Source organism: Ursus americanus, chromosome 10, assembly GCF_024610735.1.
Source record: "Ursus americanus isolate L20-20 chromosome 10, mUrsAme1.1.p, whole genome shotgun sequence".
NCBI lineage: Eukaryota > Metazoa > Chordata > Mammalia > Carnivora > Ursidae > Ursus > Ursus americanus.
The window spans coordinates 43,874,555-43,899,128 of NC_142136.1; the positions used below are offsets into that span (position 1 = coordinate 43,874,555).

Sequence of the window (24,574 nt, forward strand, 5' to 3'; positions counted from 1 at the left end):
CTAGCATAGGGAATGTAATTTGGAAAATGAGTTCTATTTTCCTTCCTCTGCTTCAGCCTGAGTCACTATTTTTATTTCCTGTTTTGAACTTTGATAGAAAGATTTCTTTTGAAAGAGGGCTTCTATTAAAAAGCTATAAAAAATAGCTAGGGTCCAACAGCTCTTCCAGCAACTTGGAGCTTATTTTTTTTCTGGAAGTGTCTGCATGTCTGCATGTTATTTAAAAAAACAAATTTACCAACCTCGAATTATTAAGGGACTAGTTACTTGGAAATGTTTTCCATTTCCATATGAAAATACGAAATATGAACGAACACTTAAGATAAATGATACAAGTGATAGAAACATTGAGAAAGGTATTTATTTGCCTGCGTAGAAAAATCTAAAGAAAATATGTTCTGGATAATCTTCCCCCCTCCCCTCAGAAGAGGTAATCTTCAAGTACAGATTTAAAATTGATCAGCAATGAGACTCTTGTCATGTAAACACGTGTGGCACTGTTAAGACAGTTTCTCAGCAGCTGTCAAACTGTGTATTTTAAGGAAAAAAGTACTAGTGCTCATTAATGGTTTTGGGTATGTTTTGACCCCATAAGGAAAGAAATCTTTGCAAAAAGTTTATTGAATTCTCACTGTATAGCAAACAAGGTGCTAGGCACTTGAGTCAGTAAGGATCAGACCTGATGAGTGAAAAAATTTTCACTTTGACAGTGAAAAATGGAACAGTGGCCCAAAGATGGATTCATTCATTATTTTATGAGCCATTTCATGAGTGCCTCCTTCTGTCCAGGCACAATTTGGAAGACTGGATAGAGCCGTGAGCGCAAAAGAAAAGTATCTGCTCTTTTGAAGTTTACATTTTCTGGAACATCTGTCAAAGGAGGAAGTCCATGTATATTATGTCAGATGATTAGCTCTGGAATTCTGGAGCAGGGTTTTGTTTTGTTTTTCCCACAGTTAGGGTTGAGTGGTCAGAGAAGCCCCATAGAGAAGGTGGCCTTTGTGAAAAAACACGAAGGAGGTGTGAGGAGGAGGCAAGGCAGTTGGGTGTCTGAGAGAAGCACTCTACAGAGAGCAGCAGTGTAGAAGTCCCAAGATACCCAAATGAGACGGGAACGAGAGAGGGAGGGCATGAGAGGAGATAAGACCAGAAAGGTCACAGATCATATATGACAGGATTCACCATTAGACGGCTTTGACTTTACTCTGAGATGGGGAGCCATGATAGGTTTCGAGCCAGAAGACTGGCATCTGACTTGTATTCTCAAAGGATTGCATTGGCTGCTGTCCTGGGGAAAAATCCAGAAGAACAATGGCAGAAGCAGTGAAACCACTCAGATGCTATAATGATCATCCAGGAAAGAAAGCATGTCAGCTGGGACCAGAAGAAGGTAGCAACAGCGGTGGGAAGTATTCCGATTTTGAAGGTAGAACCAACAGGACTTTATGAGTGGGTGTGTTCGGTATGAGAGAAAGAGGAGTCACAACACCGGTGGTTTACTGAGATGTAGAAGCAGATTCAAGGAGGAAGATAAGTTCCAATTTGAAAATAGGAGTTTAAGATGCCTATGAAATATTAAGGAAAGATTTTCAAGAGGCAGTTGGAATTTAGGGGAAGGATATAGTCCAAAGAAAAAATTTGCAATTTTTCAGGTTTAGAGATACTCCGTTTAGCTTGTGTTGGGCTGCGTGGTCTCTCATAGCCATATATGAAAGTTTGTCTTAAAATTTGCACATCATCCAATCTATACTTAATATTTACCATGGGACACAGTAGAAGGAATAACGTCTCCCTCCCATACGCATGCACACACAACCATTATACCGAGGGAACGTTTTGAATATTGTGGCAGACGTCTCTATGATGGACCTCTTTTGTGTCATATTTACTGTGTTCTTGCACATCTTATTTGCAAGAAGGAATTTTCAAATTCTGATAGGTAAACATGGTTTATTAAAGAGGTTTGTACCACTGCTGCTGGTTTCTAAAAAGCTGATGTACCTTTAACATTCTCTTCATGGTTATAGAAGACCAGGCTGCTTCTATCCCCCGGAGCAGGGAGCAGGGGAAGAGGAGGCGGGTTCAGCAGGACAGACCCCAGGGGGCCCTTTCACTGGGCTGTATTCACCCTCACCTCTGCTTGCTTTCTACCTTACCTCCTTCCAGGTTCCGTGGCAGACATAGGCCATTTTCCTGCAGCATGATGTTAAAAAAAGAAAATAACTACAAAACTCTCATTGCATATAGTACAGTAAATTAGGGAATGCGAGTTAGGACAATTTATTATAAGGGGTCCTGTTAAGAATCAGAACAATGGGGTGAAAGAAAAGCTGAGCAGAGGAAGGCCAGAGCTTGGTGAGGATGACTGGCCACTTGTTTCCCACTTGCTTCTTTCAATTTACCTTTGCCTTTTGCAGACCGAGCTGCAATTTGAGTTTGTGCTTTTCTGTCTTCTTACTTCAGTTTTATACTTTTTCAAAATAATCTTGGGTTTCATAATGCTATTCTAGAACTTAGATTTTGTTAGAGGCCTACTTAGTGTGGAGGTTTTTGAAATGCTGCTGAGGTTTTTGTCCATCTTGTCCATCCAGTTTATTGTTTTTTTAACTCACATTTATAAAATACTCTTAGAGTTTTATAAAATACCTTTATTTGGTTGGGAGCCTGAAATGCTATAATGCCTAGTTTGTTGCCCTCGCAAAAGGACTGTGTTTGTGAGCTCAGGAAGGTTCATTTAGTTGAACGTTTGAATTGTTTTATGGTAATAAGTTGTTGTGTAAGCTTTCTTTAAAGAAATCAACTTCCCTGGAATGTATCATGATAGGTAAGAATGAATGTGACATTTCTTAGGATGTTTGTTATAAAATAATAACCAGCATCTCCAGGAGATATTCACAGAGGATTGTTATTTAATTGTAAAAATTACTTACGTGTATGTAATTTCTGCTCTCCTTTCTTGAAATCTTAGTAAGTGGCGGAGGCCATCGCATTACAGAAAGGCTGTATTCGTGATTACTTTAAACTTAAATATTTATGGTTGTGACTTTTAACTTTTATACTTAACACCTCTAATGCATAATTATCATAATGACAAGGCCCTTGAAGACAAACCTGTGTGTTGAATTTTAAGGTTTTAGATATTTACTCTATTAACCTCAAGAGGTTAAAGCTAAATCCAAAATCCATTCCTTCAGCAAATATTTGAGTGTCTGCAGTATGTTATGTAACTGAAGATACAAAAATAAATAAAATATGGTATCTTCCCTCAAGGAATTCGTAGTCGTTTGGGAGAGGAAGACACAACACAAAGATAAAAGTAATAGAGGTAGTAATTGCAAAGATAGAGATAATTACCAGGTATGATGGGTGGGGAGGGCACCTCACTAGGGGGCTAGCTAGAGTTTTGACTCTCATTATTATATATGAGTGAGAGTGATCGAGGGGGGCAGTGGACAAGGCAAATAGACGTATTTTTTCCCAGTGTCAGTACCTACAGAGTGGATGAAGAGGGTGGGGGAACTGCAAGCAGGCTGTTGCTCTGAGAGTAAAAAAATAGCAGAACGTGAAACAGGCCAGCTTGTGGGTAGAGCTCAGATGTTGTCATGAAAGCAGTTTACTGGCTGGCTTGAAGCCATCTTTAAATTAGTGTTTGAAAACTCCTAAGTGCCATGTGGAGAAGGCACTGAAGGAAAAAAAAAGGAGCCCTGAGATAAGGATCCCAGCACTTGAATGGTGCTCCAGTGAGCAAGAAATTAAGGAGTGAGCAGGAAATGAAGAGCTGATTGCCAAGTGAAGTGCCGGGGATGTCATGATTGAATTTGAGGGTTGCAGGACAGGGAAGGGTAAAGACTAGCAGGTTTCTACCGCAGGAAACACAATTCATGGTTTTGCTGCCCACCAAGATGTGGAGATTGCAGAGGAACAGTTGCCTGGGGGCAGACACACATGACATCTGAGGTGACTGAGAGATGCCCCGTTTGATTGAATATTAACTGAGTACAATGCAAAAGTTGAAATTGCCCTTAAAATAATCTAGTCAACTCTGTATGATGATGGCTGAGTTTTGTTACTTCCAAATAATAGAAAGGAATAAAAAGCAAGATTAATTTCTTGGTCAAGGAATGTGACAGTGTTGAAAGATAAAACTCATACACAGGTCACATACAGGGACACCAGTAAATTAACCCTTCTTTGAGGGTGTACAATTTAAAACTCTGCTGTAGTTGGGTTTCTAATACTATATATACATATATATATATATGTAATCACTGACCTCAAAGAACTTGACACGAACAGTGTGGTTAAAATTGTGTTTGAAGATGTATAAAGTAATTATCTGTGGAAACAGAATTGCTAAAAAAGAAAGACACCAAAGAAATTCTTATACACTCTTTAGTTTTACCCCTTGCATGCCCCACTCATTATTAGCCTGCAATTTGCTCACATCCTTCTCTCTTCCAAGTGTGCTTTGGTCCTTATTTAAAAACCAGTGAAAGTTGGTCACTTAAATCCTCTTAACCATAATGTAGAAATAATGTAACCAGAGACTGCTGATGAAGCATAAATAATGGTTTAGTGGGGTTCCCATCTGTAGAGTAGCTACAAGAAGCATTTTTAAAGACCACTTGCTTACTCTTTATCCTGTCAACGTTAAATGTTTGAATATGCCCCAAACAGTCCTACTATTTTATTCTTGAAATAAGCAAATTTTCTTTTTAGACTGACTTCTGCAGCCCTGTTCCTAGCCTGATGATGAGGATTCCTTTTACTTTGAGTCTGCTATTACTTCTTCAGCCTTTAATCTCTTCATTTCTTATCGAGTGCTAAGAATAACACTGCCTCATGCACTCTCCTTAAAAAAAATTCCTTATCCTGTGTTACAGCATTTGATCTTTTATGAAATGCCTATGAGGTAAAAATAAGAGGTAGGATTCTCCCCATTTCACTGATGTGAAAATTAAGCCAGTGAGAAATTGCTTCAAATCAAATGTTAGTAGAATACAGTTTCTGACCTGCTGGGTAACCAAGAATTGGAAAAGGCTCACAGGAGCGCTTCATACAGGCTTCTTTCTTAAGCCTTTCTCTCATCACCCTGGGAAGTGCTCATCACTCACTGGGATGGCTGTGTGTTCCATTTACAAGCAGCTGGCTCTTCTGAGGGCAGCCCAGGCTATTAGACCCTTCTGAGCAACACAACTCAGGAATCAAAAATTTACTTTTTTTTTTTTTAATACCTCCTCACAGGAACTGGAGTTCTGCCTTCTCTCCAGACGTGTACTTCTGTATATCCATGTGGTATATTAGAAATAAGTATTTGGTCATTTTCCACTTTCCTGGTATAGAGCTCCTAAAACCTCTAGAATTTCTTAAGTGATAAAAGTGTACTTTGTATGCTAATGAGATGACTCAGGCAGATTAGGGGGGAGGAGGAACCTAGCTAGCTCCTGGATGAGGTCTGGTCACCAGAGGCAATGAGCATGTGATTACAGGGTTAGAATTATCAGCCTACCCTCTCACCTCCAGCGGCAGGGGAAGGGGGCTGGAGGTAGATTTGAGTCACCAGTGACCGATGATTTGATGCCTGCGTCATGAAGCTTCACTAAGAACTCTGAAACAATGAGGCTAAGGAGGCTGGGGTATATTCATAGAAGCCATGGCAACTCTGTACCACCTCCCCACCCCCATTCTTTGTTGTATGCATAGCTTCCCTTTGGCTGTTCCTGAATTTGCATCCTTTATAATAAAACTGTAATAGCAGGTATAGTGTTTTCCTGAGTTCTTAAAACATCAAATTATGGAAAATAAGTGGGGTAGGGGCATGGAAAACTCTGAATCTATAGCCAGTTAGGCAGAAGTGTGGGTTATGGGTGGTCCCTGGGTCTTGTGATTGTCTTCTGAAGTGAGGGCAGTCTCATGGAGCTGAGGCCTTAAACTCCATGGGGTCTGCATTAACTCCAGGTACTTAGTGTCAGAATTGAAGTGGAAGACTACCCAATCGGTGTCAGAGAATCAGAGAATTGATAGGTATTGGAACGTTGTATTAGGTGTTAGGGGGAAAAAAAACCCAGCAGCGTTTCCTCCCAATGTTTGCCTTGTGCTTTTTGTTACATTGGAGTCCCTTAGACTTTTATTCGTCCTTTCTGTAGGTATTTCCCAAGTGTGATGTGTATGTATAACAAATAGGATTAGTGGACTGAAAACAGATAGTATTTTAAGCATGTGGTTTTGTTCCATAGTGTATTAACACATTAAGTTGAAATGTTCATTTAAAAAATATGGTAGCATATCTATGTGTCATCCAGCCATCCGTCCAGAATGCTTACATCTAGTCCCCTGAGTTTGGCCATATGTGGATTACTTGTGATTGCACGAGGCAAGATTACACAAAAAGACAGTCATTGTGTGAAAGCCACATCTGTGTACTTAAACATTGTTACTGACAGGTAGCAGTTGTAAAAATAAAATCTCTGTAGAGCAAAACAGTTAAAAATGTTAAGTCTGGAATTTAATTGCCTGAGTTCGAATTCCGACCTCACTACTTTTAGTTGTTTGACTTTTACTCACTCAACTCTAGTTTTGTTATCTGTAAAATGGGATAATAGCAATATCTATTTCATGATTATCTTGTGAAGATTTTATTTATTTTTTTTTAATTTTTTTTTAAAGATTTTATTATTTATGTGACAGAGAGACAGCCAGCGAGAGAGGGAACACAGCAGGGGAGTGGGAGAGGAAGAAGCAGGCTCCCAGCAGAGGAGCCCGATGTGGGACTCGATCCCAGCACGCCAGGATCACGCCCTGAGCCGAAGGCAGACGCTTTAACGACTGCGCCACCCAGGCGCCCCTTGTGAAGATTTTAAAAACTAATGAAAGATCCAGGGCACCCGAGTGGCTCATTCGGGAAAGCGTCTACCTTCGGCTCAGGTCATAATCCCAGGGTCCTCGGATCGAGTCCCACATTGGGCTCCTTGCTCAGCGGGGAGTCAGCTTCACCCTCTCCTTCTGCGTTCTCTCTCTCATAAATAAATAAACCTTTAAAAAAATTAATGGAAGATGCTTAAGACAGGACCTCAGGACACTTAGTACATTTTAGCCACTGCTACTATTATCCCTACTACTACCATTACAACTGTCACTCCTGATATTATACTATTAATAGGCTTGTTTTGAACCTGATTTACAGCATAAAGTGGTTGTACAGCTTATAAACTCTTCTGAGCACGTATTTACTCAAAATGATTTTATGTGTTTTTGAACTCGTATTTATTTAATGAGAAGTTTCACAGTTAAAGGAAGTATAAAAATGAACCACCTGTAAGATTTCTTGAGAAATGATAGAGGAAATGCTAATGAAATATCAGACAAGAGATCAAATAGACTAGGAGAGCAAAGGGAATCTCTTCTTGTAGTGCAGATACAGAACTTTGAAAAAGGCAAAAAAAAAAAAAATTGGAAATGAGAAGAATAAATGAAACACCCCAGGCCTAATTAAATAGATGTCTTGGTTGTGAATAGTTGACAAACAGACATAAAATTGCAAGAGCAGAGCATAGGAACCATGCGTTACCGTCACGAGCAATGTACAGCAAGATTTGGGCACTTGAGTTAAATAGATTGAATTAATGCGCTAAATGCTGTCATGATAAAAATATTTTATGCACTCTTTTATTTGTGTTATTATCTTAAACGTAAGGCTGACAGAAAGGGGAAACATGAGTAGCACAAAACTAATAAGAAAATACGCACTAATATAACTTCAAGATGGCTTCACTAGAGTGGGAGCCAAAGGTTAAAGTCCTATCACTCTGGGCACAACTAGTATATGTGGCTCTCTGAAGAGTTCATTCATTGGCCTCATTTTACATTGGCGCCTGGGTGGCTCAGTTGGTTAAGCGTCTGACTCTTGATTTCAGCTCAGGGCATGATCTCAGAGTCCTGAGATTGGGCTCTCTGCTCAGTGGGGAATCTGCTTCTCTGCCCTTCCCCCTGCCCCCTGCTCCTGCTTGCAAGCTCTATCTCTCAAATGAATTAACAACAACGACAACAAACCACTGTATCTGAAAATCAGCCTGCTAATTGATTTTACAACAAAGTATGTTAAGGTTTTATTAACAGCTATTGTGTTAGAATAGCAAATGTTATTTTGTAGGCGGCTAGTTTAAAACAAGCTCTCCATGTTCTTATGCAACATTGTTTTTCATGCTTCCCTACTATTCCATTTTACTGAGCCAAGACTGTAAATATGTATTTTTTAACTCAGTCCCATTTTGTTGGGCACTTAGGTTGCTTTCCAAAGGTATTCCTATTCTTACAGGTGAGACCTGACTTTTGTATCCGTTCCTCAGGATTAATTGGAAGCCTAAACATGGTAGTGTACTTAGAATTATTATATGCATTTTTAAACATTATTTCATATAGTTCATGGTAATGGGAAGCAAAAGAAAAAAAAGTTTTAACCAAAATTCATCTGAACCCCCAAATTGGGTTTGAGTCACTGTATCTTTATATTTTGTGAATTTTCCTTCTTGATATCATCTAAAATTATGCATAGATTTTAGGCAGTGATTCTTCAATGTCCTGCTGGGTGACCAGTATGTTCTGATGGGGTCTTTGTGCCCTGCTCTACCACTTGTTCCTTCCGTGCACTGTGAGAGCAACTCCCCATCAAGGAAGGGCAATTGGTATTAGATAATAAACACAGATTGTGCTCAGGGTACCAGTAAAGAAAATGTGACATTCGTTCTACGTGTTGCTCAGGTAGCTTCTGATACCTTTTCATTCTTATAGATTAGCTTGGACAACAGAACACTCTCTTCCCTATCTTTTCCACGTACTTCTGTTTTCCTCTCAAGAGATTGTGATTTTTGAAAAATGTTAAAATTGTATTGAAATGGGTTTAATGTTTAAGAGTCTATATTTCCTCTCTTTTTCTGAATAGACTGATTATTTTGTAGTGTTTATAGAGGTCAAGGGCTCTAATTTTAAACAAAACTCTAATAAATGTGGTTTGTTTGTGTGATCATTTCCTAAATTTCATCTTGTTTTTTAAAATACGGAACTTTCTTTATTTTTGCATTTGAAAATTTAAAGGTTTAAATAAATTTGTAAATTTATCTTTAGTAGAATCTTACTTTATTATTGTAAGGTTTTTCACAAATGTTTTGTTCCTAGAGTGTTTTACCTCTTATATATTATAATTTTGTCCTTTCAAGGCATTTAATATACTCTCTTTTAGTCTCTGTAGAAACGCTGGAAAAGAATTTGAAGCAGATGGGAAGGCAGCTTCAACAGCTTGAGAAAGATTTGGAAACCTTTCCCCCTCCTGAGGACTTGCATGATAAGTTTGTGACAAAGATGTCCATATCCTTCTGATATCTAAATAACATAAGTCACTAGTCAACTAGAGTTACAATTTATTTAATGTTGTAGGTATATTTGCATAACCAGTGGTTATTCTCTAGTGCCAAATAGCAGTTTAACTTTTGCTCTCTTGCAGGGGAATTTATCAGTGTGTTTACCTATCATGAATAATACAGAAATGTATTCTACTTTCATTTTTTTTAATCAGTTTGAATATTTTCTCTCCTCTTTTCCCTTCCATTTGCCCTGTTTCCTTCTGATGTTCATGGTATGTTGAAAGGACGTGAAAACTCAGTTTGAGGAAGTTCGATTCTAACGTCATGATGTGATTTAGATACTTTTGAAATGTTTCAGGAAGGAAATAAAGATTTTATAAACTGGTATGATTAGTCAGCTTAATTTCAAGGGTTGGTACAGAAAGTTATCTCATGTTCCAGAAACTTTAATATTTCCCTTAGAAATACTGGCTGGTTCCAAAATCAAAACGGAATTTGTCGTGATCACTACTTGTATAGGGTCTTCTCCAAACCCAAGATAAAATCCCTGTATGCGCCTGTGTGTGTGTGTGTGTGTGTGTGTGTGTGTGTATAGATGAGACTTGTGTCCTGCTTCATTTAAGGTTTCTTTTGAATTCGATTATCTTTGGTTTCACTATGTGGCTTAATCTCTAATGAGTAATTGAAGTAATAAACTTTTTTTAATTTCCTGAAATGAATGTTGAGTTGCTTTGCAAACCATTCTGTGAGATTAGAGACTGATATCTTTTGTGTTATAATAAAGTATTACTGCTATGCATTATTAAAATCCCATATGGACCTCAGAATTTTATATGAAAGGATAACCCACTTCCAATGAGCTCTTATAAATAGACACTCCTAATATTTTAAACTGAGATACTTGAAATAAAATAACTACTTTTCCTCGTTCCATGTCTGCTCCCCTGAGATTTAGCAAATCACAAAATTATTATTTGGTTTATCATAGATTTTATTGTATATGTTTTCAGCTTAATTGTGAATTAGTTCAATTTTTAGCTTTCTTCCCTGTCTCTTTTGGGAAATATAAAAAGGCACTCCAGCAACAATCAATTCAGGCTAATGTGTTTGTTTCCATTCCTATCTTTCCTACCCATCCAGTTTCTTCTTTTATTAGGTAAAGCACCATTATCACTACATTTGAGAAGGGTTTTTTTTTTTTTTTTCAACTAAAGGTGAAATCTGTATTTACCCATCAAAAATAAATAAATAAACGCTTTCGCAGCCCCTTCTCATCTGGCAAAGTATGCTTTTTGAAACTAAATTGGTTATTGCAGAGTTGCATTAGCTTCCTCATTCTTAGCTCCCCCCAATCATTTTATCCTGTTAAAATATTCATATGTGACAGTTTATTTTAATCATTAAGCACTGTTAATTGAAGTGCTTTCATTGTTCCCTATAGAGAGAAGGCATTGTAGGAAAGGGTTTACTTGCATACAGTTTCTGTGAGCGTACTAATTAGGAGGCTCAGGTTTCTGGAACCTATAACCTAAGATAAATTCGTGAGCTTGGAGTGAAGGTGGTAGAATCCTGCTCAGCAGATGATCCCAGGACCTATGCATACTTCTATTCATGTCGGCGTCTTGAAAGGTATGCAGCTCATAAAAAGCAACCAGCAGGAAATCAGAAACAGGAAGGATGATGCTTTGTTGGAAACAATTTTTCATTCTGAGTACAATTATACTCCATGGACAAGAAAGCTACTACATCCTGTCGCTAAATATCACAATCTAGAAGCCTCTAATGAACTGATTAGCATTCATGTATCTCTTGGAAGTCAGATATATGAACAGTTGGTGCACTTTGCTATTGACAAAGCTTATAATCATAAATATTCTTTGCTGAGATTAGATTGCACTCGTTTGCTTTTCATCTTGGTTAGACATACTAGTTTCGAAGTAATTAAATTCATTCATTGCAAAGCTTTGTTTACTTTAATTAGGACTGACAACAAGTCACATTTTGAATATTAAATGGATTTATATAGATCTTATTAAAATGGCAAATTGTGTGCTTCTTATCAGATCTTAGAAAATGAAAGAATTTGGAAACTAAAATGCGCAATGAATAAAAATGTATTCAACTAAAGTTTGGGTTAGTAACGCTCAAACTTTATGTTCTAAGTTTTAGTGCTTATTAGTTAAAACATCAAATTATTTGGTTCATCAATTCTGAAAGAATATGTGTATTATCTAACTTGTTAGGGATGCGTTTTTACAAGTAGATATTTAAACAATCATGACTTAGTAACTTAAATAATCTGTTAATTGAATTGTTTTAAATTATAATGGAATTTTGTTGTATGAAATTTCACTATTAGCGTTCAATTATAGTATATTGTAATTTTATTCTTCCAGTGCATGCTTTTTATTTATATATGCTACTGAGTATAAAAATATGAATTTAATACATCCTTTAAAATGCATGTACAATTATTTCATATATTCACATTAACTTTTTAGTAATAATTATGTTACTTTCCCGTTGCTAAGCCTGGGTCAGAAATATAATTGGAGTTGGGGATTTCCGCTGTAAGTATTTGCTTGAAAAATGTGGGACACGAGTTTGAGGCAGGGCCACCAACATAGTTATATGCAAACTATTACATGTGAAGTATGCACACTTAGCTCTTATACGTGAGAAAATTAGGAAAAAAGCCAGGATTTGTGTCATGTGATGCCTATTTGTTTCTTTTGAACTTTGGATTCTAGAATACTTCTTATTTTAAGGAAAATAACAAATAGATCTTAGAGCATTGCCCTTGAAGTTCTCCTTGCCCAGGATTTACCTTTTCTTCTCTTCCTATCCCATCTCCTGAGTTTCTTACAAAAAAATCATTTTGACAGTTAAATATTTTTGTATTTGTCACAACTTATGTTACAATTACTTGGCTTTTTCCCATGTTATAGTCTTTAAATTTCTTCACTGCAATCCTACTCTATTTTCATACTTTTTTTTCTTTTTCTTGTAATAGCAATGTGTCAGGCACTTTTGAAATTATTACGTAGATGCTAAAACTATTCCAATAAATTCCTTGAAAGACTTCGGTCTTATATCTGTATTCCACACTGTGTAAAACACATCTTTTAGGTAAAGGAATTCAGTACATTTCTGTTTAATTGAACAGTGGTTAGAAAGTAAAATAGAGGAATGGGATCTGTGAAATATAAACTCGTATAATATGTGTCCATTTGCAAGAGTCGGAGTTTGGGTAGTTGGGTGATTTGTAATAGATTTTTCTCTTGAATTTCTCTCTCTCTCTCTCCTTCCTCCCTCTTCTTTCCTTCCTTATCTTCCATTTATATTCTTTTATTATTATTATTATTATAATAATTTTTTTATTATATTATGTTAATCACCATACAGTACATCCCTGGTTTTTAATGTAAAGTTCGGTGATTCATTAGTTGCGTATAACACCCAGTGCACCATGCAATACGTGCACTCCTTACTACCCATCACCACGAGCTTTTAAAACTCAGATGACAGTATCCAGGTCCTCATCCAAATTGGTAATGATCTTTGCCTTCCCTGAGGTCTCATTGTGCTCATAGAGGGGCAGCACTTGGTGCTCACGGCTGTTGTACAGTTACACACCAGTTGTTCTAGGCAATGTCACCCTAGCCACGACTTCCGCAACAACCCAACGTAAAAGAGCCTCTCTCAGTCTGTATAATACTATATGCTTTTATTTTCATCATCATACTTATCACTCTCTGACTATCTCATGCATTTACTTCTTTATCCTCTGTCCCCACTCTCCAGAAGGTATGTTTCATGAAAGCAGGGATTCCGCCTACCTCGTTAACTAGTGTTTTCTCTGTTGCCCAGAAGAGTGGAATGCAGTGGAGCTTAGTGAATACTTACAGAATGGCTGGCTGGCTGCCTGGCTGGCTGCCTGGCTGGCTGGATCCTGAGTACTTAAGAAGATCTATAAAAGGTATTAGACATAGAGGACCGATTGAAGCTGGTCCTTGTAAGATGTGTTAATGGAAGTAACAGATATTCCCCCCTTGCTGGGGGAAGCACAATGATCAGGGCAGGACATGAGCCTGAATGTGGGATGGATTTGTGCTGGGTAGTTTCACCATCTCTTAATGAGAGACTAGCCCGTCAGTAATGATGTAGAGTGCCTCATTAATGTAACCATCTATTCTGTCCTATCCGACAATCATTTTAAACTGAAAATTAATTTGCCTATTTCGAAAATTGTTTCTGTTCAATCACAATTTTGCCATTCTTGTGGGTAATTCCAGTTATTCAAAGCTCCACTTCATTCCTTTGGGAGCAAATTGTTTCATAGATAACAATGATAAGAAAATTAACTTAGAAAGCTCTCTAGCTGTTAAGACAAGACCATGTCATTTCCATGGTTTTGGCTCTTGGTTTTCTTTCCCATCACATCTTTTTAGTTTATATAGATTTGTAGTATTTTTATTAAGAATGTTCAGGCGGGCGCCTGGGTGGCTCAGTCAGTTAAGCGACTGACTCTTGCTTTCGGCTCAGGTCATGATCTGATCCCTTGTGAGATCAAGTCCTGTGTCAGGCTGTGTGCTGGGTGTGGGGCCTGCTTAAGATATTCTTTCTCGGTACCTGGGTGAAGTAAGCGGTTAAGCACCCGACTCTTGCTTTCAGCTCAGATCTGATCTCAGGGTCATGAGATGGAGCCCCACGTCCTGCTCCGCACTCAGTGGGGAGTCTGCTTGAGTTTCTCTGCCCTCTCCCTCTGCCCCTGCACCCCCCCTCAAATAAATAAATAAATCTTAAAAAAATCTCTCCCTCTTCTCCCCCATGCACGTTCTCTCTTGCTTTCTCTCAAAAAAAAAAAAAGGTGCTCAGGCATATTTCTAATGTTTTATCTACTTGTGGTTACTACCCAAAAATATTGTAAGTGTTGTTGGACAATACTTACAGCTTTATTTTAACCCGTTGACCAAATTGATTCTTTTTAAAATATTTTATTTGAGAAAGAGAACACACAAGCCGGGGTGGGGGGGATGGTGGGTAGCAGCTGAGGGAGAGGGAGAAGCAGGCAACCCACTGAGCAGGGAGCCTGATGCAGGGCTCGATCCCAGAACGCTGGGATCATGACCTGAGCTGAAGGCAGACGCTTAACCAACTGAGCCACCTAGGCGCCCCAACCAAATTGATTCCTGAGAATGGGCGTATTCCCAGGTATTAGGATAAAATTACTAGTGTTTGTGAAGTGCCTATTATTAAAATGCAAAGCCTTACCATGTGGTGAGGGAGAAGAAAAGGAGTAGCTTTAGGACCATACAACTAGAAACACCCCCTAAAGTAGTATACTTAGCGTGTTGTCCAGCACACCTACTTTTCAGGGACTCTCTTTGCCCTTAGCATTGCATCCAAATTGTATGTGTGTGAATGCGTAGATGTAAAAATTTTTGAATGGAAATTCCATGGCTTTCATCGCATTTTTGAGGAGGCCTGTTACCCTTGCCACCAAAGTTTAAGAATGATGGCACACTAGGGGAAAATGAATAATTGGCACCGATGTAGTGGCAGGTGAGTAGACTTAATGCAGCCAAGAAGACAGAGCAAGGCATCATCTGCAGAAGGGCTCACAGAGGTGACCATCCTCTAGAAACGTGGCAGGAGCAAAGCACGAATAGGGAACTGGACTAGAAGGAAAAACTCAACTCTTTTCCAGCAGAGTAAATGGATTACAAATGCTGTGTGTTCAGTGGAAAGAACTTACAGCCGTAGAGATGAGAGAAGAAGGCTTTGTGGGAGAGGAAGAATTGAAGGAAGCTTTGACTGATATGTTTGGACAAGCAAAGGCAGAAAACAGTTTCTCTTTTAGACAAGAGTCGAGGATGTAGAAATAATCCATATGGATGTAGTCTGTATCTGGGACATAAATAATTTTAGGTGAGAGTTATAGATTGAATAAATAAACCAGTGTTGATTTCTGACCTTACTGTATAAATGAAGGAATGATTATTTCACATTACAAATGAATCACCATATGGTCCATTTAATGTTAGTTCCTGAATGTGTTTCAAATGTGGTTTTTTAATTTACATAAATTCACTTTATAATATTTCATGAATATGGATATTTCCTAAGACAAAGTGGAAATCTGTCACGTGTGACTGTATTGTTACAATTTCTTGTGATTTTGTGATTTGAGTAATTATACAAAATCTTTTGTTTTTTATCCAAGCATTAAGAAATGATACCACACATAAATTCATCAACCACTGCTACTATTCTGATCTAGATTCTAGAAAATATAAGGAGGCATTTTGCTATTCAGATGAATATAAACTGAGCCACAGAAAGATCTATAGATTTTCTTAAGGTTGTTAAAAAATATATCAACTCTTGCATTAGAATCCAGACTTCCTACATTCTCGTTTATTCTTTTTTTTCCCCCCTAAAATACTATATATAAAAGTAAGAAGAGCCTAGTGTGGGGGAAGAAAGAACCAGCATAGAAGGGTAGTAGGTAATCTGTGGTCTGACCTAACATGGGCCCAAGTGAGCTGTGATTGCCTGGAGCGCCTTTCCTTTTGGGGAGCTTGGGTTCTAATTTTGAGACATTTTCCAGGCCCCTGGGATGTCACCACCCACCTGGCACTAGTGCCACCTCTTTCTTCCTCAAAATAAAGGGCCCAGGTCAGTTTCCTTATTTCATCTTCCACTGGGGAATGCTCTGATCAGAGGAATCCTATCTTTTGAAATTATGGAAAATCTTTCCTTTAGGTTATAAACATTCCGTGTTTGGTTTTCTTGGTCTGAATCTAGTTATTCTTATTACTGACTTTAAAAAAAATTATACCAATATCTTTATTTATTTACTTATTTATTTATTTTACATCAGAGGCATAAGATGGCTCTGATAAGCTTAATTCTATATGTTCCATTTCTTTAAATGTCCCAATTTAAAGGAGCCATTGAGGATTATGAACGATGCTCTTAACAGAGTCATCTTTTCAGAATGAGATGTATCTAACTGCATTAGTGATTTGTCACAGCACAAAGGAAATGGAATGTTTTGTTTAAAAAAATGTTTTCTAATGGCATCACTACATTCATACTGTTAGTCTTCTGAAAAATCAGTGTGCTTTGAACTGTTGTCATGAATGAGAAGAACATTTCTATATGTGCACGGGTGTGTGCCAGATCATAATTTTAAATCATGCAGTGCATAGAATAAAGTACGCACCAATTTTCCAAAGAAAAGTTAAAACATGAAGTTACATAATATTTGAAGTTTTCAAAAAAAAATATTTGAAGTTTTCAACGTAACTCTCAAATTATTTTTCGATTGATTATAGAAACTTAAAGCATAAAATGAGTAAGTGAACAATAAAGATACTGTTTACATTAACTACTAAATGCTATTCATTTCTCTAAGAACTTTGCATTATAGACTCATTTAGTCCTCGCAGCAGCCCTGTAAAATGGGTGGTATTCTCATTCCCATTTTACAGATGAGGAAATTGTAGCACAGAGAGTTTGAGACACTCGTCCACAGCCAACTACCACCAGCTGCAGGAGCCTGAAATTGACCCCAGTTGTCCAGTTTAACATCTATGTTCAGTGCCCATGTAGTTGATTTCAATATCGTCGAAATTACTCAATTTCGGGTACTGAGCTATACTTTAAATCCTATTGCATAATCTGAATGACATAGATACGCAAATTGGAAGTAGAATTTCCTTGAAATATTAAATAGATGTCTAACTTTTCTGATAATTTTGACAGAGTTAAGAGATTGAATTTAAGATTTCTCTGCTGTACAGGATAGACTAGGTTATAAGAACAGTGAACTGTTAGAGGTAGTTTTGGCATTTCGGAGATGTGTAATCATGACTAACAATTCAAACATTGGACTCACGGGTTTATTTTTTTTTCTAAAACATTACTTTGTAAATTTCTGAATCCCTTAACTATAACATACAGCTTTGTTATCAGTGCAAAAGAACAATATGAGAAACTTTTAAAGTTACATGAAAATATGGAGAAGTTATACCAGAGTATGATGGGATACTATGCCATTGATGTGAAGAAGATGTCCGTGGAAGACTTTTTTAATGACTTGAATAACTTCAGAACCACATTCATGGTATGTTAAAAATTTTTAATTTGTTTTTTAAAAAGGTGTCTGTGTCTATACTATTGCATTGATGATTAATTTCATTACTTTATTCCACTCTTGTCGTCTGTAGTAAAACCTACCTTTCCCGATGTTGAAAGTTAGCTTTAAAAATTTCAGATTTTAATACTTTTGAAAAATATTTGGTTTGTTCTCCTTTTGGCCTTCCCAACATTAAGCTGTAATCAGAAATTTTGATTGAAAATGTGACAAATTCTAAAGTTTTTCATAAAGACTCCCCTCCTGGCCAATTATAGAGCACTTTTGTAATATGTTTTTGGCTATGAATTTGTTCCTTTATACTTCAGATCAATTTGTATTTTTGTGGTATAATTTTACCAAATTCCATGAAGCTCTTATGAAGCTTTTTTTTTTTTTTTCCTTAATGCATTGTACAATAAGCTACCTGCGATTTGCCTTTGAATGGATTTTACATTCCTAGGGTTTCCTTTAGATACTTTAATAGGGAGGTCAGGTCTCTGATGTGGAATCCTTTCATTTAGGCATTAAAAAGATCTTTTGAAAAGTATTAGCTGATTAGATGAGGAAAAAAACCACACACATATTAAAGTGCGAAAGCATTGTTGCCTCCCTGGGGAAACTGGCGATACATTTCTGCAACAAAAAATTATGTTATTCTTAATAGATGGGTAAGTCATTTCTCTCTTTCAGCAAATGTTTGTGGGGATTAAAAAGTTTTGAAGGGTAAAGAAAAAACTTGAATTTTAAAGAAGTGGTTCTTTTTACTCTCAAGAAAAATATATTGCTGAATTTATTGGACTTGGTTATAATCATTTGGTTATGATGAGATAGTCCTTTAATAAAAACTCAATACTTTAAAGGAAAACTGGTCTACAGTAAATACATATTTGCTCATAGCTTTAGTTTTTCCCTCCACAAATTCAAAATGATTCTTTAGTTTTTCACTACCAGAAGTGGAAGAAGTGGATTTGACTGATAAATAATATTTATTATGTGCTTATATGTGTGATATATTGTACAGTGTATTTAAATTTTATATCTTACTATACAGGCTTTGCAGTCTGGGAGAGCTAGGTTTGGACCCCACACTAGTTATGTGACTGTGAACTGACATAACCTTCCTGAGCCTCAGCTTCCATATTTGTAAATAGAAATATTAATTCCTTTCTCATAAGAGTGTTTATTAAACCAGCTAATATATATTAAGTATTTTTATCACAGCCCCTTGCACATGGTAGGTGTTTAATAAATTAGTGTGCAGTGAAGGATTAACTTAGTAGGCTTGAGGTATTCCAACCCTGCATATTTCAAAGAAAGTACTAGCCCTCCTCTGGCTCCTGGGAGATCACCTATAAGCCCTTGGAATACCCTGTCTCATCAGGATGTCTTTGTATGCCTGGGGCCTTGGACCAAACTATAGATTTTGCTAGAAATGTGATTTATGGGGGCACCTGTTTTTGTTCACCTAAAGCCCTGGACTGCACTGTTCAGTTTCTCCTCTATAGGGAGCTAGAAGCCGAGCAGCTAAGGTTGGCCCATGTGGAAGATCCATGCCTACGTGACTGGCCTTCCCAATAAAACTCTTTACACCAAGGCATGGGAGAGTTCCCTTGGAGTTCTGCCCTTTGCATGTGTTGTCACACATCATTGCTAGAATAATGGAACTCCTCTGGGAGAAGTCAGTGGTGATTTTAATCTGTGCCCTTTCACTGTAGTAAACTGCAACCATGAGTACAAGAGCTTTTGTGAGTTCTGAGTCCTTCCAACAAATTATCAAACCGGAGGGTGGTCTTGGGGACCCCTGACACAATTATGCATAAAAGTATAAAATAGATATATGAAATAATAACACCTATCATATATTGAGTGTTTCATGAACAAGATGTTCTTCCAAATGCTTTATGTATGTTATCTCAATCTTCATAAGAATTTTCCACCTTTCACTGTTACCATGTCTCTGTGACACAGAGATGGAACATACCTAGCTTAGTGTCATTTAGCTACAAAAATGGTAGAACTAGAATATGAACCCACACGGGCTTCCTCCAAGAGCCTGTGCAATTAAATGCTATGTAGTGCTCCCTCTCATGTTTTATAGCTTGTGTTCTCTTTTACAAATAAAATCACTGACATAGGAAGGGTTTTCTAATGGAACCAGGGCCACACTGCTTTTAAGCATTTAGATTGGCATTTGAATCAAGTATAATTCCAAATTTTCCTAAGATCTGGTAGGATTAGAGGGTTTGGGGCCTTCTGGGGGTAACTTGGTCATTGTATTACTAAGTGGTAGGCAGAGGGAGAAAGTGTTTGAATGGAGAAGTATTCAAAAGAGGAGATAATAGAGTGACAGCTATACTTTGTCTATTTCAGAGTTTATGTGGGTCCTAGAAATGTTGTCACACACGCATATGCACATTGTACTGCATTAACCTCATTAGAGCTAAACATAAAAAATATATTTTATTTAAATGAATAATTCAGAGAAGAAATTTTTTTGGTTAAAAATAAAGAAGACTGTAAAGGGAAGTGGTTATATCAAGGTGGTGAAATTTGGCACACAAAATTTATTCTTTCTTCCTTTCTGGTAAATATGGTTATATTGCTTGAATTTTAGACAGTGTATGTTTAAAAAGATGACAGTGTCAATATTGGCAAAAATTTTTGACAAATGTTTTGTTTTCTCAAATTCTCCTGATCCCTTATGTTACTGTTTAATTCCACACTATTCAACTTTGAAAATCCAGTTAACTTCACTGAATCGGTGTGAAAATTTTAGCAACAGATGTAGAACTTTAATGTGTTGAAGGTCTGTTCTGGAAAGTCATATCAATACAATAGGCAAAAAAATATATTTCCTTTTTAAGAAAAAAACTGGTAAGATACATTTATGTTGTTACTTTATCCACTGGCATTTAGGAATACTCCTGGTCATGAGTGAGCAAATAAAAGTGGAGGTCCACTTTGTATTATATGCATGGAGCTGAAACCACTGTCCTCATTCCATACCTACCCCCTCTCCCAACTATGGCAGTTTTCCATGGAATGTTTTCTCCCAAGTTCAGATCATTCTACTTATGGTTCCCTATGCCTGGAGCATTCTGTCCATATTTAGCCTGGCAAAATTACTATACTCACCCTTCTGCTCCCTGCTCAGACTTCACTTCATCTAGTAAGACCTGTGTCTATTTTGAAACATTCTTTGTTTCTCTGGTGTAATTCATGGCATTTATCTATTACTCAACAAACAGATAAATTTGTTGAGTAATAGATAATCTCATCTACAATGGGTCCAGGCTTTAATAGTGAATATATATAGTGCTAGCCAAGTGCCAGGTGTCCTAGAATACTGAGGCTTGGAGAGATTGTGACTTGCCAGCAATTGATGGAGCTGAGGGGCTAACACCGGAAGTCTTGCACCAGTCTCTGCCTTATATGGCTGAACTCTATTAATTCCTGTTAAACATGGAAATCACATTTAAATGACTAAGAGGACTAATCTGAAACTCAATACCTCCCCAAAATAAAAAATGTGGCCACTTTTAATAGTGATTTGGTTTGTGAGTAATTTATCCAAAAATATTTATATTTTAGAATTGCCCCAGAACTTACTCATAAGCAATTAAAGCCTGGCTCATTTTTATTTAAAGCCTTTTACTGTACCTTTTACCAACTCGTGTAATCTCTTACCAGTGTCACTAAGATTTCTTAACTACTTTGTGTCAATATAGCTGTTCAGGTTCGTTCATTCATTCATTTATTTATTTTTCCTTTCCTTTCTGAGAGCCCCTACACAATAGCTAAAGAAGGAACATCTGTTCTAGACTGCTGCCTCAAGCCATGTAGACCAAGGGTGAAAAGTTCCACGATCACGTAGCTTCCTCTGAGGAGCACCTGCTCATTGTGACAGCAGCTTACCTCACCTCTTTTCTAGTTGGAGATTCTCAACCGGCAATTAATTTATTGTTGTTTTAACAATCTACTCTAGGTAGATGGTGTTTCTATTTAGAACTGATCAGTTTCCAAGAAATAGGGAGTAAGTTTCCATTGTCATCTTTTATATAGCTTTATTTTTATTACCATCTTCAACGGGACAAATCCAAAAACAACTGCCACTAATCGAGTGCCTGCTTCTTGCTCAACTCCATGCTGAATGCTTTACGTGTGTTATCCAATTTTGTAGAATGTCACCCGTGTGGTAACTGGGGGGTAGAGAATCTCAGTGCCTTTGCAGAAGGCTTCAGAATTGGTAGGGGTAGGATTTGAATGATAGCCTGCCTGACTACAAAGCCTGTACTTTTGAAAATATTTCCAAGTAGACTGTTGCTCAGAGAGTTTGGAAGAATTGTTCAAATATGATTTTTAAGGGCATTTTTGGTAACTTACTAGAGAGAATCAGCACAAGACTTAATTTCCTCACTCCTTGATAGAATAACTTTCTGTCTACATTGATGGGTTCATGGTAGAAGGATGTTTGCTGGTCTGGTTCTATTTCAAAACATAAAATATTCTCTTTTAAAATGAGAGGACTATTAATGTACCCCAAGGCTGGGGTGAGAGTTAAGGTGAGGGGTAGAGAGTCAGCACCTTTCTGTAATAGATCTTTCTTTCCTGTAGGACTCATGGGGAGCATAGAGTTCAAATTGGAGATACCAGGTAGGAACACTTGACCCCACATGGTAGGCTGAGTAGATCTGTGTCCTCCCAGGCATCAGGCTTTACAAGTGAAGTCCGTGCCTTCAGTTATGTAGTGTCGTAGAACAGTAATCATTGTTTTCCACTTGTGACTGGTTTTAGACACATTGTTAGGGGCAATTACCAATGCACCCCATTACTCACAGAGGTCAGTGCTTCTACAGGATGAATTGAGCCCATTATGGAATTCTTGTTGGCTTTTACTAGGACCCTCCACCCCCACCTTATTCTACCTAACAGCTGTAGCATGTTCATGTTGGTCCTTCGAGTTTAAACTTAATTTTCACATGTCTCGTTGGGCCCTGTGGCCTTGAAGCATATTGTTTGTCCTGGCCCCACTTTCCACTCATACTTATATTAGAGAATTTTGCTCAAAGTGCCTTTACTCATGCCTGAAATATGTGGTCTCCCTAACATTTTCATTTCTTATCTTGGTGATACTTTCCTTTTTCATCATTGAAAGTTCTTTTGCTATTCTTTCTTTTACGAGAATTATTAGCACAGTGCAACAACACTCTTAACTCCTTAAGCAAATTTCATCTGACACCTTGTTTATTTTGCTTAACAGTCTCATCTTAGAGAAATACTTCTGAATGTTTCCCCTCTTGGCTCTCCTTTGTTATTTGTTCCCTTATAGATAACATGTTTGAAAACAATTTTCCTACCAAATTATGCTTATTAAGAATATGTCATTTTTTTGTGTATTTGAATTATAATTGATACACAGTATTACATTAGTTTCAGGCATACAACATAGTGATTCAGCGCCTCTATACATTATGCTATGCTCACCACAAGTGTAGCTACCATCTGCCATGACAATGACAACGTCATTGACTATATTCCCGATGCTGTATCTTTCATCCCCGTGACTCGCTCATTCCATAACTGGAAGACTGGTATCTCCTGCTCCCCTTCACCCATTTTTCCTGTCCTCCCAGCCCCCTCCCCTCTGACAGCCACCACTGTCTTCTCTTATTTAGGGATCTCTTTCTGTCAATTTTCTGTTTTAATTAGACATATGTAACCACTATGATGACCCTCTCAGTTAACGTCATATATTCCCATACAGAATTGGTATGATTACACTTAAGTCAGACTTTTTTGGTTTGGGTAGCTCTTTTTCTGAGCACATGAACATTTTCTGTAGAGATTGTAAAGTGCTGAAAAAGATCACTGGACATCCTTTTTTTTCATTTCTCAGACCCTGCGTATCTGGGCATCCCACTTTTAGGTTAGGATTTTGAGGGCGAGAAAAGCAATCCCTGCCTTAAAAGGGAATACTATTACAAACATAAAAGGGGTGGTAGCCTCTGTTAGGTTTTTTCTTTCTTTTTCAGGCTCTGGGTTTGAGTGTATGTGCCGAACTTTGCAGTTTTTCTTGTCCCTAAAGTCCAATCAGTTCCTGCCTAAACTTCCTTCCCCGCATACATACCTTCCATCTGAATTGTGTAATGAAAATCACAGAGGAAGAATTTATTCTCGTTTCTTCAAATCTTAAGTGATTTATGAACTTGGCCTACGGTAAGCCTCACCCTTGCTGCTTGTTTTTAAGAGTGGTATTTTGCCATCTGTCTAATTTTGGGGAAGATGGCAGTGGCTGAGAGTGTGGGCTCTGGCGCCAGAGCTTCCAGGGTGTTAGCACCATGGGCAAGTTGCTTAACCTTACTGAGCCTGTTTTCTGTTAATAACACCATGTGCTCCTTAGGGATGTTCCATATTGAAGATCAAATGACATAATGTACATACACCCTCAAAACAAGTTAGCTATCTACAAAGAATAGAAATAATTTTCTCCTCTGCCATGTCATTATAATAGGATCAATATTTTAAGTATTGTGTCCCTTTTTTATTTTATGCTTCCGCATAGATACTTTGAACTAAATAGCTATTTTTCATCAATAGCTCCGTGTTTAGATTATTTCTACAATTTTGTTGAGGTTCTGTTTCATCCAGGTAAAGAGCCATCATTCATGCTACTTGAAGACTTTAAGTTAATTTTTGGTTCATACAATTGAAATACACTGTGTAGCGAACAAATATAAAATCAGTTGTAACTCATTTAATCTTGCCGCATGGGTTGATCAAATACAATTTAGTCTTCTGAATACTGAGACTAAAGTAGTGATTTGCCAAACAAAAATGAAGTCATCCAATGAGGGGATATTTTTAGTATGAAATTTTCTTGATAAAGAGGACAACCAGAACAAAACTGATTATTTAAATTACACAAATTTGATGCTTGTCAACTTTAAATGTTGTTTCTGAGGACCATTGTATGGACTAACTAGCTGACCAACAGGAGTGCTGAAGCACAAGCTTTTCCTGTGTGCTCCCTAAATCTTGTAGATTGATTCATGATGTTATCAGAGCAATGAAG

General features: G+C 37.5%; 1 protein-coding gene across 4 annotated transcripts in view; it reads left to right on the plus strand.

Moving 5' to 3' along the window:
- DIAPH3 (diaphanous related formin 3) overlaps positions 1-24,574 on the plus strand; it is a 475,240-nt gene that overhangs the window by 282,902 nt on the left and 167,764 nt on the right. For all 4 annotated transcript variants that reach the window (XR_015725940.1, XM_087865106.1, XM_087865107.1 and 1 more), the window contains 2 exons: positions 9,236-9,359; positions 17,325-17,490. Coding sequence is in view for 3 of the 4 variants with exons in the window: in XM_087865106.1 (XP_087721232.1) it covers positions 9,236-9,359; positions 17,325-17,490 (290 nt within the window). In the remaining variant the exon portion in view is untranslated. The remainder of the gene's footprint in view (positions 1-9,235; positions 9,360-17,324; positions 17,491-24,574) is intronic.